The following is a 13,375-nucleotide window of genomic DNA, read 5'->3' on the forward strand; positions in this document are numbered from 1 at the left end:
ATAAAAAATAATGAATACATACATGAATAACAGGACTAATAACAATAAATAATAATAATAAATACATACATTAATCAGAGGACTAATACAAGTAAATAATAAATACAGTCAAACTTGTCTATAGCGGCCACTAGAGGGAGTCTGCAAAAGTGGCTGCTATAGACAGGTGGCCTCTATAGACAGGTTGGCGTCCAGTTTGAATGTTGACCAGTAGAGGAAAAAAAAGGGAAAAAAAATAATAATGTTGACCAGTAGAGGGCACTGCGGACTGCGGATAAAAGTTGTACAGCACTAGTAGGCTTGTTATTATCATGGTTCTAACAGACAACAGAAGAGACATTAATACAAATAAATAATACAAATAAATAAATAAAGTGCTATGAGTGTGTGTTGCGTGCGGCGTGTGCGAGTGCTTCGTTGAGAAGCCTGATGGCCTGTGGGTAAAAGCTGTTTGCCAGCCTTGTGGTCCTGGACTTCAAACTCCTGTAGCGTCTGCCTGACGGTAGGAGTGTGAATAATGAGTGTTGTGGATGTGTGCTGTCCTTGATGAGGTTGTGTGTTCTTCGTAGGACTCTAGTTTTATAAATGTCTTGCAGTGAGGGGAGGGCTGCCCCAACAATGTTCTGTGAGGTCTTGATCATATCTCTTCTGTTGTTGTTGTTTAATTTATTGGTATTTATGTTTCTTATGTTCTTATTCTTTCTTGTGTTTTCTTTCTTTTCTTGGGAGAATGAACAGAATAAGAATTTCATTGCATAGTAGAACTACCTGTTTTACTGTGCATATGACAATAAAACTCTTGAATCTTGAAACGTAGAAATCAAATGAGTAGATTGCAATATATTGTCATATATTTTTTCATTCTACTTCTCTTAAAAGTAATGTTAAAACCTCGTCACGTGAGCTGAGTGTCTCATGACACCCCTAGTATCAACAAATACTCATGAAATAATGATACATGAGTGGAATTCAGGACAAATGATATCAGACACGATGGCTGTCCGCATATGAAAGGAATTCTAAATAAACTAAGTCTGATTTTTTTGATGTTTTCATGCCAGCAGCGTATTTTATCATCACAAACAACGTGTGAATTGATGTCATTTAAACACAAACGCACAATCAAATTGCATGGAAACAGAAAAGGAAAGCAAATGAAGCATATTTGCTGACGGAAGTAGGAGTTGAAAACCAACAGCAGCACAGCAGACGTGTCGGTCCATCCGTGAGAAGAAGTGAAGCTTCTCACACAAAGATGCTCATCACCCAACCGCTCCTGGCTTGCAACGAGCCAGCTGTCGGCCGCCTGGCTCCTCCCCGCCTCTGGGCCCGCCCCCCAGCATCAGTCTCCCTCATTATTCTTCAATGTAGTCACAACGAGGAGGGGCCAAAGGGGGGAGTGTCTCATCCAGCCACAACTCCTCCGGCGTGAGAGCGTGCGAGAGACGGCAAAGGGCGAGGAAGGAAGAGGAGCGTGCGACACCGGGGGGGGGGGGCGGCGGATGCTGAAGCTGCGAAAGCGCGGTCCAGTCAGGTGGCGCGTGCCGCCTCCTCTGCACATCAGAGATGCTCGGTAAGGAGGAGTGACGGACGGATGAGAAGCAGGTCTGCGGTGTGTGGACTGTGACCCCCCCTCCATCCATCCCCTCTCGCTTGTGTCCGCCGCCGTCGCCGCGGAGAATCGGACACCTGCCGTTTCCACGACAACTAGAATGGGCTGCAATCTGTGCACTTTCCAGAAGCGAGAGGAACAATACAAGCTGCTGTATGAGATTGCACAGGTGAGCTGCTGCTGCTTGTTTACCTCTCATGGAGGCAAGGAAAGTGAAAGTGAAAAAGAGAGGAGGTCTGCTGCTGGGGGTCTTGGCTGAGGAGCAACTTTGCCCTTTCATGCGGGAACTCCCCTTTGCGACATTACGTGCCCACCGCATCATTGGGCTCATTTTTCATGGATGATATCTTTCTCGGGGACGTTTCCGTATTTGTGGTGAGCACGTCTGCCTCGCAGGCACGAGATCCAGGTTGGAATCTCTCCGGAAACATCTGTGGAGGTCGCATGTTCTCCCCATGCTCATGTGGGCTTTGTTTGGGTTTACTCCGTAGCTTCTTCTCATATTCCAAAAGCAAATCTAAGTGGTGCTGAAGATCTTGTAACTAACTCACTGATGATGATGATGGACTGCAGTATGTAGTTTCTGTCCAGGTTGCTCATACAGTACATCCTGAAAGCAAATACTTTTGGTACATCAGTTTTCAATAGTCCCCCACCCCATGAGACAATACTGCTGAGACCCCGTAACATTTCTTGATGTGTTTGGCACCAGCATCCTTTAAGAACGTTTGCAGACACTAACAGACGTGCCAACCTTGAGAGGGGGGCCCTGCCTCCCACTATGTAGGAAGTACTGGTGTGTATTCTGTATATATTACGGATGTCCCATATCAGCTTTTTTGCCCAACTCTCAACTTCCCATTACGATATCAAGCAATAGCGATACGGGTGTGTGTGACATCACATATCATGGAATTAAGTGGCCAAAGACACGTGGATAAGATGAAAGCGGTGGATGGAATTACGAATGAGTATTTGGCCTTTTGTTCCTGGTACTTCCAGTATGATGAGCTATTCACCCTAGCAGGAGCATCAATAGCAGTCAGGGTAGAGTAGCAAAGAGTGTGAAGGCACGCTTGGGTGGTGGACGAAGACGTGTCAATGATGGAGTTCCTTCTCCTCATCCTGCAGTCTGTGCTAAGAAGTAGCTTCTGTGATGCAAACTGCCCTGCTAGACCCCTTAGCTCACAACAAGTCTTCATCGTCAGCATGTATTCATTGCAGGGCCCCGAATACACCATAACTCGTACATTCTTATATCCAAGTCATCAAAATTATCACAAAACCTTTTGTCATCTGTTTCAGACTGTTTCTTACACCTGGGTTAGGATCAAGAAGGTCCGACTTTAACCAAAACGTACCATAACCATATCCCCTTTTCCCATAAGAAATCATGTAAATCCAATCATCCATCAAAGCCAAAAATGTTAACACAAATAGCCTTTTTACACTTTTACAGTGACAGTTTTACATGCAGAAAACAATTCTAATTGCATAAATATTACAAATAAAAGGGAAAAATTGACATTTTTGCAGCTGTGGTCAAAAGAACAGCAGAGGGGAACACTAATGAATTCCAGAAGTAACTCATAGCAAAACAGGAAGGTGGTGTTCGTGTTGATCTCGCTGCCACATGGTGTCTTTGGCAACGGTCACGTCTTCAGTGGAGGGAAAAGTAAGCTTAAATGTTCATTTATCCCTTTCCTGCATCATTTATTTGGATTTCCAATTGTTGTATGCATGCCAAACTGTTTTAGTTAGCGAAGAATTGCAGAGTCGACCTCTGATGACATCATAGACGGGCGACGGAGCTGATTTCCACGTCCTGTTTACATGTACTGGCAAGCTAATAGGATGCTAAGAAGGACAAAGACACATGAAGAACAGGGCTGGACTCACGTAGTGCATCCATCACATGACAGGATGCGTGCCATGTTGTACGCCAACGCAAACCGAGGCAACATTTTAGCGTACATTTGAGACGTTAAGCAAACATCATGCTAACCGAGGTTCCGCTGTATCGGGTTTATGTGCTTTCAAGAGTTGGGATGAGCTAAAAACCGAGACTGGAGGTCCAGCATTTGCAACCTCTGACCTCCAGAAATGGATGAAAAGGTCGTCTGAGACGTGTAAAGCTGGTTTAACACCAAAGACGGGCGTGAGCAAGTGTGTGCTTTTCAAGATTCAAGAGAGTTTTATTGTCATGTGCATGGTAAAACAGCAGTTATACCATGCAATGAAAATCTTATTCTGTTCATTCTCCCACGAAAAGAAAGAAAACACAAGAAAGAATAAGAACATAAGAAACATAAACACATAAACATATATACCAATAAATTAAGCAACAACAACAGAAGAGACATCAATACAAATAAATAATACAAATAAATAATAAAGTGCTATGAGTGTGTGCGTGTGTTGCGTGCGGCGTGTGCGAGTGCTTCGTTGAGAAGCCTGATGGCCTGTGGGTAAAAGCTGTTTGCCAGCCTTGTGGTCCTGGACTTCAAACTCCTGTAGCGTCTGCCTGACGGTAGGAGTGTGAATAATGAGTGTTGTGGATGTGTGCTGTCCTTGATGAGGTTGTGTGTTCTTCGTAGGACTCTAGTTTTATAAATGTCTTGCAGTGAGGGGAGGGCTGCCCCAACAATGTTCTGTGAGGTCTTGATCACCCGCTGGAGTGCCTTCCTATCACGTGTTGTACAGTTACCGTACCAAACAGTGATGGAGGCGGTAAGGACACTTTGTGCATCTGCAGAATTTCATTGAATGAGTGCTGAATCAGCAGCGTGCGCTATCTTCGTGATGCTGTGGTCATGTGGTCCCTGCTGGTTGTGCATTCAGGAAGTGGAAATGCAAATGAGGTAGAAGCGCTTTGGCCCGTGTCACAGCGTGACCGACCACCGTTTGATTCAGGCAGCAGAAGTCGGTCACGGCGGTTGGTCAGAGCCCAATTCCGTCGGCACCCGCCGACAAGAACCTCCCCCCGCTTTCTGCCTTCTTGCCTGACGGGGGGAGAGTTACGAGTGGCCGGCTCCTTTCCATTGCGTCCTTTCCTCGCCTGCCGTTCTTACGACTGCATGTGCACCCTTTCCAAGCGCCACATCACCAGGTGGACATCTTTTACTTTCTATTGTCAACACGGACACACCCCACACCTTTTTGTAGGCACCAGCCACCTGCCACATGTTTTCTTTCAACAAACAAATAAACACATCCAAATAAACACCTTCAGGTTTTCCAGTGGCGCCACATACGTCGTGAGAAATGAGTAAAGCAACACATGCAGATGTTAGTCGCGTCACAAGACCTCACAAGTTTAAACGTGACAAGATTTCTCTTTCAGAAACAAACTGTCTCGCCATAATAAATAAATACATGATAAATGAAAATGAACTGGATGTTTTTGCCAGCCTCCATGTATCGACACGTGAAGGCGCGTCTGTTTCCCTCGTCCTTGCCTCCTAACAGGCAGGACGAGACTTCACTCTGCATTGGTTCAGCACCGAGACGCTTCACAGAGCAACAGTTGCTTTATCCTTCTCAATCACATCTCCACATTTGGTGACCCTCCGCGTGAGTAATATCGAGTCGATGGACATCAGCGTGGCGGCACCGCTGGATGCTAACGAGGCAGCTAACGACTTTTGGCAGCGCATTGAAGCCCAGTTCCAACCGAGGGGACTAACACAGGACATGACAAAGTACTTCCATGTGGTGGCCACGCTGGATGCCCACTTTCTGTTATACTGCAGGAAAGGTGCGATGCACAACTTTAGTGGTTTTGAAAGCACGACTTTTTGATACCGAGGTACACCTGTATTATTATTATTATTATTACTACTAATGCCATTATGTATTATTGCACTACAAATTGGAAGTGAAACTTGTGTAATATTTCTTTATTTCTTTATTCTTGTTCTTTTCTTTTCTTATCTCTCACGTCTTACCTGGATTGTTTTTTGTGATTACGTTGATTATGATGTTTTTGGAGAGCTGCTGGAAAGGTAAAGTTCTCTTGTAGATGAATAAAGTATCTCTCTACACCTTGAAACCGCTAACCGGCCCATGATGAGGCACTGTGGTCTAGAATAGACTGCTTGTATCGGAGTCCTGACATCAGAAATGTTCACTGCAAGGTGGTATCATCCGATTTATTTTGCTGATATCAGCCCCGTATCCGATATCAATATTGGATGTAAGGTACCAGCAGACACACTGAGACCACCCTACCGTATCGTAATTTCCTGTTTGTTGGCCTCGTCCTTGAATTGTTTTTATTTTTGGACAGCACAGATGAAAGGTCTGACAACACGCTTCTTTTCTCTGCTACTCACTCAAGACAGTTTAGCTCGGCTGTTTGCTTCTTCCTGCACGGCTTCATCGCTCCCGTGCCGTCCACGCGTGCGCGTCCCCACCCGTCCTTCCTGCCACAAGTGTGGCACATCTTCTTGTGTGCAGCAGTGGAGCTCAGTGATGCGTGGCTTCGGGGGCTCTAATGAGCAGGATGGCAGATGTTGATGAGCTGTACAACATGCATGGGGACTTCTACCTCATATTCAATTGGTCTTCCGTGTATGTGGAGCGTCGCACAAGGACGCAAGCGCACCTCCTGAGGTGCCACAGCAGCCAGGCTGTTTGTTTGCCAGCCAGAGTGGCGTCTTTGTGCTGGTTTGGCATGCAGCATATCTCCTTGCTGGCAGTCTTATTAGCGTGTGCTGCTCTTGACAAATAAGCGGGAGGAAACTTCACAGCTCAATGAGGCACAGCAGCGCTTGATAGCATGCTGGTGCATGATTGAAGCACCCACACGTGCACCCTGCAGCATTTTACGCACCACAAATCACACCTGTTTTCATAGTTTGCCTGCCACTGCAACTTATAGTCACGCGAGGCTTATATGTCACAAGATCCAGGGACATTTAAACGTGACAAGAGTTCCCCTACAGGATAAAAATGTCTCGGGGGCGCTACGCCAGGGACGATAATAAATAAATGAAAAATAAGTGGACAATCAGTACCATGTGCAGGCAGGAAGAGGGTTCACTCTGTGCATTGCCTGCAGTGCCTTGGCATGTTCCATAGAACAATGGCGTGGACGGCATGAGACTTTTTATCAGTCCTACAGTCTCTTTGTCTTTTTGGTGGGCGGAGGCGGGGCCGCTAAAATACACAAAGAGTGCAGGACAGTGTAAGGTAGTAGAAATGAAATGAGTAGATTGCTATTTATTGTCATATATTTTGTACATTAATTCATTGGAGTTAAAAAAAAAAAGTTTTTCAGTTTATATGGGCACCAATAATTAATTCCCTGACCTGACTCTCTGGGGCAGGGGTCGGGAACCTTTTTTGCTAAGAGAGCCAAGAAAGCCACATATTTTTAAATGTATTTCCGTGAGAGCCATATACAACTAACAACAACTGACAACACAACAAAATGTGTGCATTATTAAGCATGACCAACAATTTTAGAGTATAATAAGTCTCTGAATTTATTATTTTTAATAACGCCATTATATTGAAGCTAACCAATAATAAATACTGTAAGATACTTCTTACCATTAATGTGACTTCTGTGCTTGCGGTAGAAAATGGATGGATGGATTAAAGTGCGTAAAGAAGTTTTATATTTTGAATGTTATTTTTAACACTGTGATTTCCGTCAAATAAAATTACAACGAAAAAATGTGATTGTGTTAAAGCCAGAGAGCCAGATGCAACCACCAGAAGAGCCACATCTGGCTCCCGAGCCATAGGTTCCCTACCCCTGCTCTAGGGGGTGAGGGCATCTGTCTCTGCCCCTGGGGGTCTCATTGATCTGGCATGGGGTGTGGTCCTGGTCGCTGGGTGGGCCTGGTACCTCGGGGGCGGGCGGTGGCGGGTTGGTGTCCCGGGTCTTCTTTGCTGGGCTGCCTGCCTGGGGGGGCTGGTGGGTGGGGGTGGGGAGGGGTCCGGGTCGGGTGATGGGGTGGGGGCGGGGTCGGGGGGGCCGCCCAGGGGGCGGCGTTGGTTGGCCTCCGGGGTGGTGGGTGGGCGGGGTGCTGCATCCTGCGGGTGCCGAACGCCTACTGCTGCTGGGGGGGCCCGTGTGCGGCTGGTGGCGCTGGCTCTCCCTCGCCTCCTTTGCCTCTGGGGGTGGGGCGGGGTCTGCCCTGGGCCCTCCTGCTCGGCTGCCGCGTGGGGCTGTCCGGTGTGGGGTGTGGGGGCCGGCCTCTCCCCCTGGTGGGGGCGCGGTACCTGAGCCCAGCTGCCCCTGCGGGGCTATCTCCCCTGGGTGGGAGGGTGGTTTGGGTTGCCCCTTTTTATTATTTTTTTTACTTTATTTTATTTATTTTACAGTATTTTATTTTACCGATTTATGTGTGTGGTGTATGTGTGATAGGTGGGAGCTGCCTGTTATCCTCCGGCGCCTGTGGCTGTCCCCCGGGTGACTGGGGGCGCGGAGGTGGGGGTCGCGGATGTGCGGTTTGGGCTCGGGGTGGGGGGTGCGTGGTGCTGGGGTGGGGGGGATCCCTTGCTTTCTCCCTTCAGGACGGGGCCGCTGTGGCTTGGTGGGTGGGGCGTGTGGGGGCCGTTTGGTGCGCGTGGGAGCGGGCGGCGTGGTGTCCATCTGCGTGGTGCTTCCGGGATCGGCGGGGGGATGCTTGCTCCGGGGTGGGGCGGTCGGGGGGTGGCTTTGGCCGGGGGCTTGGGGGTGGGGTTGGCAGGGGGCTAGCGGGCGGTCCCTGCTGCCTGCTGGTGTCTGGCTGGTCCCTTGCTTCCCGGGCCGGCGGTTGTCTCCCTCCCTCCGGGGTTTCTCCCTTGGCGTGTTGGTGGATGGGCGGGGAGTGGGGCGGTGGCCGGTCTGCGGCGTGGCGGGGGGGCGGGGCGGGCGGGGCGGGCGGGGGCATCTGCTTGGGCGCCGGGCGGGGGGCCGCTCCTTTCGTGGGCCCGGTCGTGCGGTGCTTGCTTCTCTGTCCCTCCCTGGCGCCTCTGGCCTGCGTGCTTCGTGGGTGTGGCCGTGCTCCGCTCCGTGTGGGGTCCGGTGCTCTTGTGGTCGTCGTGGTGTTGCTCCCTTGCCGGCCGTGGTGGTATGCGGGGGGCGCGTGGGGCGCGGTTCCCGCTGTCCTGGTGGCGGTCGGATCTGCCTTGGGGCGTGTGGCTGGTCCGTGGTGTTTGGCGGTTTGGGGGTGGCGCTGCGGACGCTACCTCCGGTGGGGCTCCGGTGTTGGGGAGTGCTGGGGGTATCGCCTCTAGGGGTTGGGTGGGCGGACTGGGTATCCTGGCGGGCCGGGTAGGGCCTGTGGTGTGTCCTGCGGCCTGTGGCTCGCCCGAGCCTGGGCTGTGGTGGGCGGCCGTCGGCCATGTGTCCTTGGTCCCCCCCTGCTCGGTTTGGGCGGCGTTGGGGTGTGGGGCCCCCGTCCTTCCTGTGCCACTGCACCACCTCACATATTTATAGGACTTTGGGGGGTGGCCTCTGGTCGGGCGTGATTGGGGAGGGGGAGCTGCCTTGCGGGGCTCCTTTGCTCCTGCCGTGCCACTGACCTGTTGCCCCCCAATTTTAATCGCAGAGTAGACACTTAGGGTTTGGGGGGGCTGGTCAGGTGAGGGGCCCTCCGAGCGGCAGCTGTCCCCCGATTTTAATTGCACCATTAGCTATCATCCACATACACCCCATTATACATGCGCACAGATACACCATCCTCTTTTATTTTATTTTATTTATTTATTTATTTTTTAAATTGCATTATAGACACAATCACACCTTATCACATACACGGGTGGGGCGGGCTGGATTGCGGTGCCTCGTGCACCTCGGCGTCTGCCCGCCAGGGTCGGCGGTGTGGCCGGGGGCCTGGCCGTTGCGGTGGCTCGCCCGGGGCGGCCTGGCCTGTGGGGTGCCCTTGTCTGGTTTGCCTGCCCTTCCCTGGGGTGGCCCTCTGGGGCCTGTTGATGCCGGGGCTTGCGCCGGGGGGGGCGGCTTGCGGTGCTTCCCCTGGACTGACACGTGCTGCGGGCGCCTCTGCGCTCTTGGGGCGGGTTCGGCGGTCTCCGGGGGGCGGTGCCGTGCTGCGGGTGGCCCGTGTGCCGCCGTGGCGGCTGGTGGTTGCTGCGCTGTGGCGGCTGCTGGGGCGCCGGGCCGGCTGGTGGGTTGGGGCTTGGTCATGCTTGCGGGTACTGTGGGCCTGGGTGGCGGGGTGGGGGTGGGGGGGCGGGTGCCCTGGGGCCGGGCCCGCTGGGGGGGGTTGTGCTCTGCCGGGCGCTTGGCGTTTGTCCGCCGTTGCGCTTTGTGCTCTGCCGGGCCGCTGTCTGTGTCCTCGCCTCCCCCGGTCTGTCTGTGGGCTTGTCGGGGGTGGGGCTCCGGTGCGCGGGTGGTGCGCTGTCGGCTCTGGTGGCGTGTGGCTGGTCTGGCTTCTGGTGGTTTGTGGGGGCCGTCGGCTGGTCTGCTGCTGGTCTCGCCTTCTCGGCTCTGGTGCTTGGCCTCCCTGCGGCTTGGGGTGTGGTGCTCCCGCTCCCTCTTCGGGGTTTGCTGGCCCGCGGGTGTCGGTTGGCGCTTTGTGGTGGTTCGCCTGGCTGCTCGCCCGTTTTCCCGCCTGCCTGCTCAGTTTCCCGCTTTCCTCCTCGCTGGCTCCCCTGTCTGCCTTGCTGGCGGCGTCCCACCGTTGGGAGAGTGTGGCCTGGTGTCTTCCTGCTCCCCGGCGGTCGGCGCTCTCCGCGCCTGGGTTCTGGATCGTATGTCTGGGACCCCGGGGTCCCCGGCTCCGCTGCTCCTTGGGTTACCAACGGGGGATAGGGTGGGGCTTCCGGGTGTCGGGCAGTCGACCACTGTGTGTGTGTGTGTGTGTGTGTGTGTGTGTGTGTGTGTGTGTGTGTGTGCACGCGCTTGAGTAAGTAGGTGTGTGTATGAGCGTGCGCGTAGGGGTGTGTATGTGCGTAGGAGTGTGTATGTGCGTGCGTGTGGGTGCGTAGGAATGTGTACTGTATGTGCGTGCGTGTGTGCACTTTTATTTATTTATTTATTTTAGTTATTTATTTTGGGGGGGGGGGGCATACAGGGGTTTGCTCTGTGGGGTCGGGTGTTGGGTGATACATCTCTGCTGCCCGTGCCTCCGCCGGGTGGGTGGAGGGTGTGCCTCCTGCATCCCTTGGCGGGGCGGCCCTGTGTCGGGGGTCGGGCAGGGGTTGGCCCGGGGCGGACCGGGCTCCGCTCCCTGGGGGTGTGGGGGGGCGGTGGGTGGGAGTTGGCGCTTCCGGCGCGGGCGGGCTTCTTTCCGGTTGTGGAGGCGTCTCTGGGCCTGCCGGTTTGTGGCCCCCGGTACCCGTCTGCCTTTGTGGGGTGTGATCTCTCGCTGGTCTCAGGGGTTGGTGGTCCGCCGGCCCGCTGGCGCCCTGTCCTTGGCTGGGATTACCTCTCTTCGGCCCCTTGCTGGTCTTCCCGGGGGGGGGGGCCCTCTGGGCTGGCTCTTGGGGCGCTGATCTTTGTGCTGCCTGCCCCTATGGGCCTGGTGACCTTCTGGCGGCCGCGGCCCGGCCTGGCTATTTGGGGCGGGGCTCTCTGGGAGGTGGAGGCGGCCCCTTTCCGTTCATGCATTCTCAGTGACAATTACACGCCCACACATTTCTGCACCTTTACATATATATGAAGTCTTCCTCACATACAGAGATACCTGTACATATGCACACTCACAGTACATACGTACTTCCCCACATTACTCACTGAGTTAACCAGGGTGTTATTATGTTGTTGGTTTTATTACAGCGACGGTGATATCAGCAGTATGACTATATATATATATATATATATATATTTGGTTATTTTTTTTACAATGATATGCATTACAGTACTTTTCATTCTGTTCACTATCATGGATAATCATTTCATTACTACAATTATGTGTGACTGTTTCAATGCAGTGTTGTCATTGTGATCACTATCATAGTTCATCATTTCATGACTACTATTATGTCTGATTGTCATTGACAGCTTCGTCATTGTGGTTGTTGATATTGTTTTGTCCTTATGTCCTTGTTCGTCTTTATAGTTGTCACAGACATTTATTTGCTGATGTCGTTCTGTATGTTTCTGTTGTTGTGTCACTATTGTTGTTGTTGCTGCTGTTGTCCTTGTCTCTTGTCTCTCTTTTTTTGTTTTTGTCCCCCTCTTGTCCCCCCCCCCCCCCCCCCCCCCCCCCCCACTGTTTCCTTTTCTCTTCTTCTCTGTCCCCTCCTGCTCCGGTCCGGTCGCTCCAAATGTGCTTTATAACAAGCATCAAGGTCGAATAAATTTGTATGACAGGGGAAGTGTATATCACACTTCTCCCTGGCAGAGTAAATCTGTTGAGCACTTGACAGCATTTAGATCTACAATTCTATCTGCTTTAAAGGCTGGACAGGACAGGTGAAAAAAAAAAAAAAAAAAAAAGGAGTTAAAAAAAAAATAATGTTCAATTCTTGACCCAATGTCATGGATAGTCTCATCTTCTGAACCGAGTGTTAAAGTGTTAAAGTTAAAGTGGGGTGGTGGTTGGGCACTTGGTGACACCTAGTGGTCACAATAGTTCATTGAGTTGAGCTGGCTGTGACGCAGTGAGGCACACACATTGAATAATACGGAGCATACCAGATCCTTTTTTTGTCACGTAATGCTTTCTAATACACTGTCTGTAAGTAATGTGCAACTACAATGACTGAGAATTGTGCTATTTTAGACAGCTGTGTTGTTTCATGACACTAATTATGTCCATCCTGGAGACTGTAGCTGCGGTATCAGCCACTGACTAACTAAATACACTTGTATGATTTTCACTCTAATTTCATCCATTAGTGAATACAAAAATGAAGTTTTGCTGTTAAAGTATGGCTGTTTGATACGTTTCTACACACCGGGATGCATCCGGGCTTCCCGCCACGTGTCACAAGTGTGTTCTTCCACAACATTCTGACATTTATGAAAGCGCTAAGGTTTTATTGTATCGATATACTTCAAAAAATGTGACTTAACTCAGCTTGTGTAGCTTCAGTTTGTGTAAACATTGCCCCCTCCCTCTGGCTTCATCTTCTTGTCTTGTCATGTGAATGTTGTTAGGAGCGGCTCCATCATAGATACCAATAAATGCCACTTACACTACCAGGCAAACGTTTTAGAACCCTCCGATTTGTGTGGAGGAAAAAGTGTTAAGATGGGGTCTCTCTTCCGTTGATCTTTCCCTTTTTCTTGCCATTTTTGTAGCAACAGATGACCTTCTGCAGTACAATGCTGTTGTTGGCCAGGGTGTAGTACCACAGTGTGTTTGTATGCAGACAGAGGAGGTAGTAAGTACTCCTGTAGGAATGACTTGCACCAACTGCCAAGGCTTCATCAACCTCCATTTCTGCACAACAGCTTTAATTGTTGAGCCCTTCTGTGGTCCCTGAAACAGAATCATTCTGAAATCCACATGGATGGCACTTCAGCACCTACCTTTGCACCATTCCAAGCTATGCATTGGACTTGAACCACTGGAATTTCAATCAATAAATGGACAAATTGACAGGTAGTGTATGTATGTTTATTTTGGACTGATTCCATGTCTATTGTGGAAAACAGGCTTTATTTGAGCTTTAACACAATCTGCTGTTGGGCACATGTTGATCTGTGATTTGTTCAGATGTTGAAGCCATCCATCCATCTTCTGTGCCGCTTATCCTCATTAGGGTCGCCGGTATGCTGGAGCCTATCCCAGCTGACTTGGGGCAACAGGCGGGGTACACCCTGGACTGGTGTCCAGCCAATGGCAGGGCACATAT

At 50.8% G+C, this 13,375-nt stretch overlaps 1 protein-coding gene across 2 annotated transcripts in view; it reads left to right on the forward strand.

Annotated features, from left to right (window-relative positions):
• Nucleotides 1-1,448: 1,448 nt before the first annotated feature.
• Nucleotides 1,449-13,375, forward strand: part of LOC129181220 (PDZ domain-containing RING finger protein 4-like) — a 70,646-nt gene continuing 58,719 nt past the window's right edge. For both annotated transcript variants that reach the window (XM_054776087.1, XM_054776086.1), the window contains exon 1: nucleotides 1,449-1,781. In XM_054776087.1, the coding sequence (XP_054632062.1) occupies nucleotides 1,768-1,781 (14 nt within the window). In that variant the 5' untranslated portion in view covers nucleotides 1,449-1,767. The remainder of the gene's footprint in view (nucleotides 1,782-13,375) is intronic.

Source organism: Dunckerocampus dactyliophorus, chromosome 5 (genome assembly GCF_027744805.1).
Source record: "Dunckerocampus dactyliophorus isolate RoL2022-P2 chromosome 5, RoL_Ddac_1.1, whole genome shotgun sequence".
NCBI lineage: Eukaryota > Metazoa > Chordata > Actinopteri > Syngnathiformes > Syngnathidae > Dunckerocampus > Dunckerocampus dactyliophorus.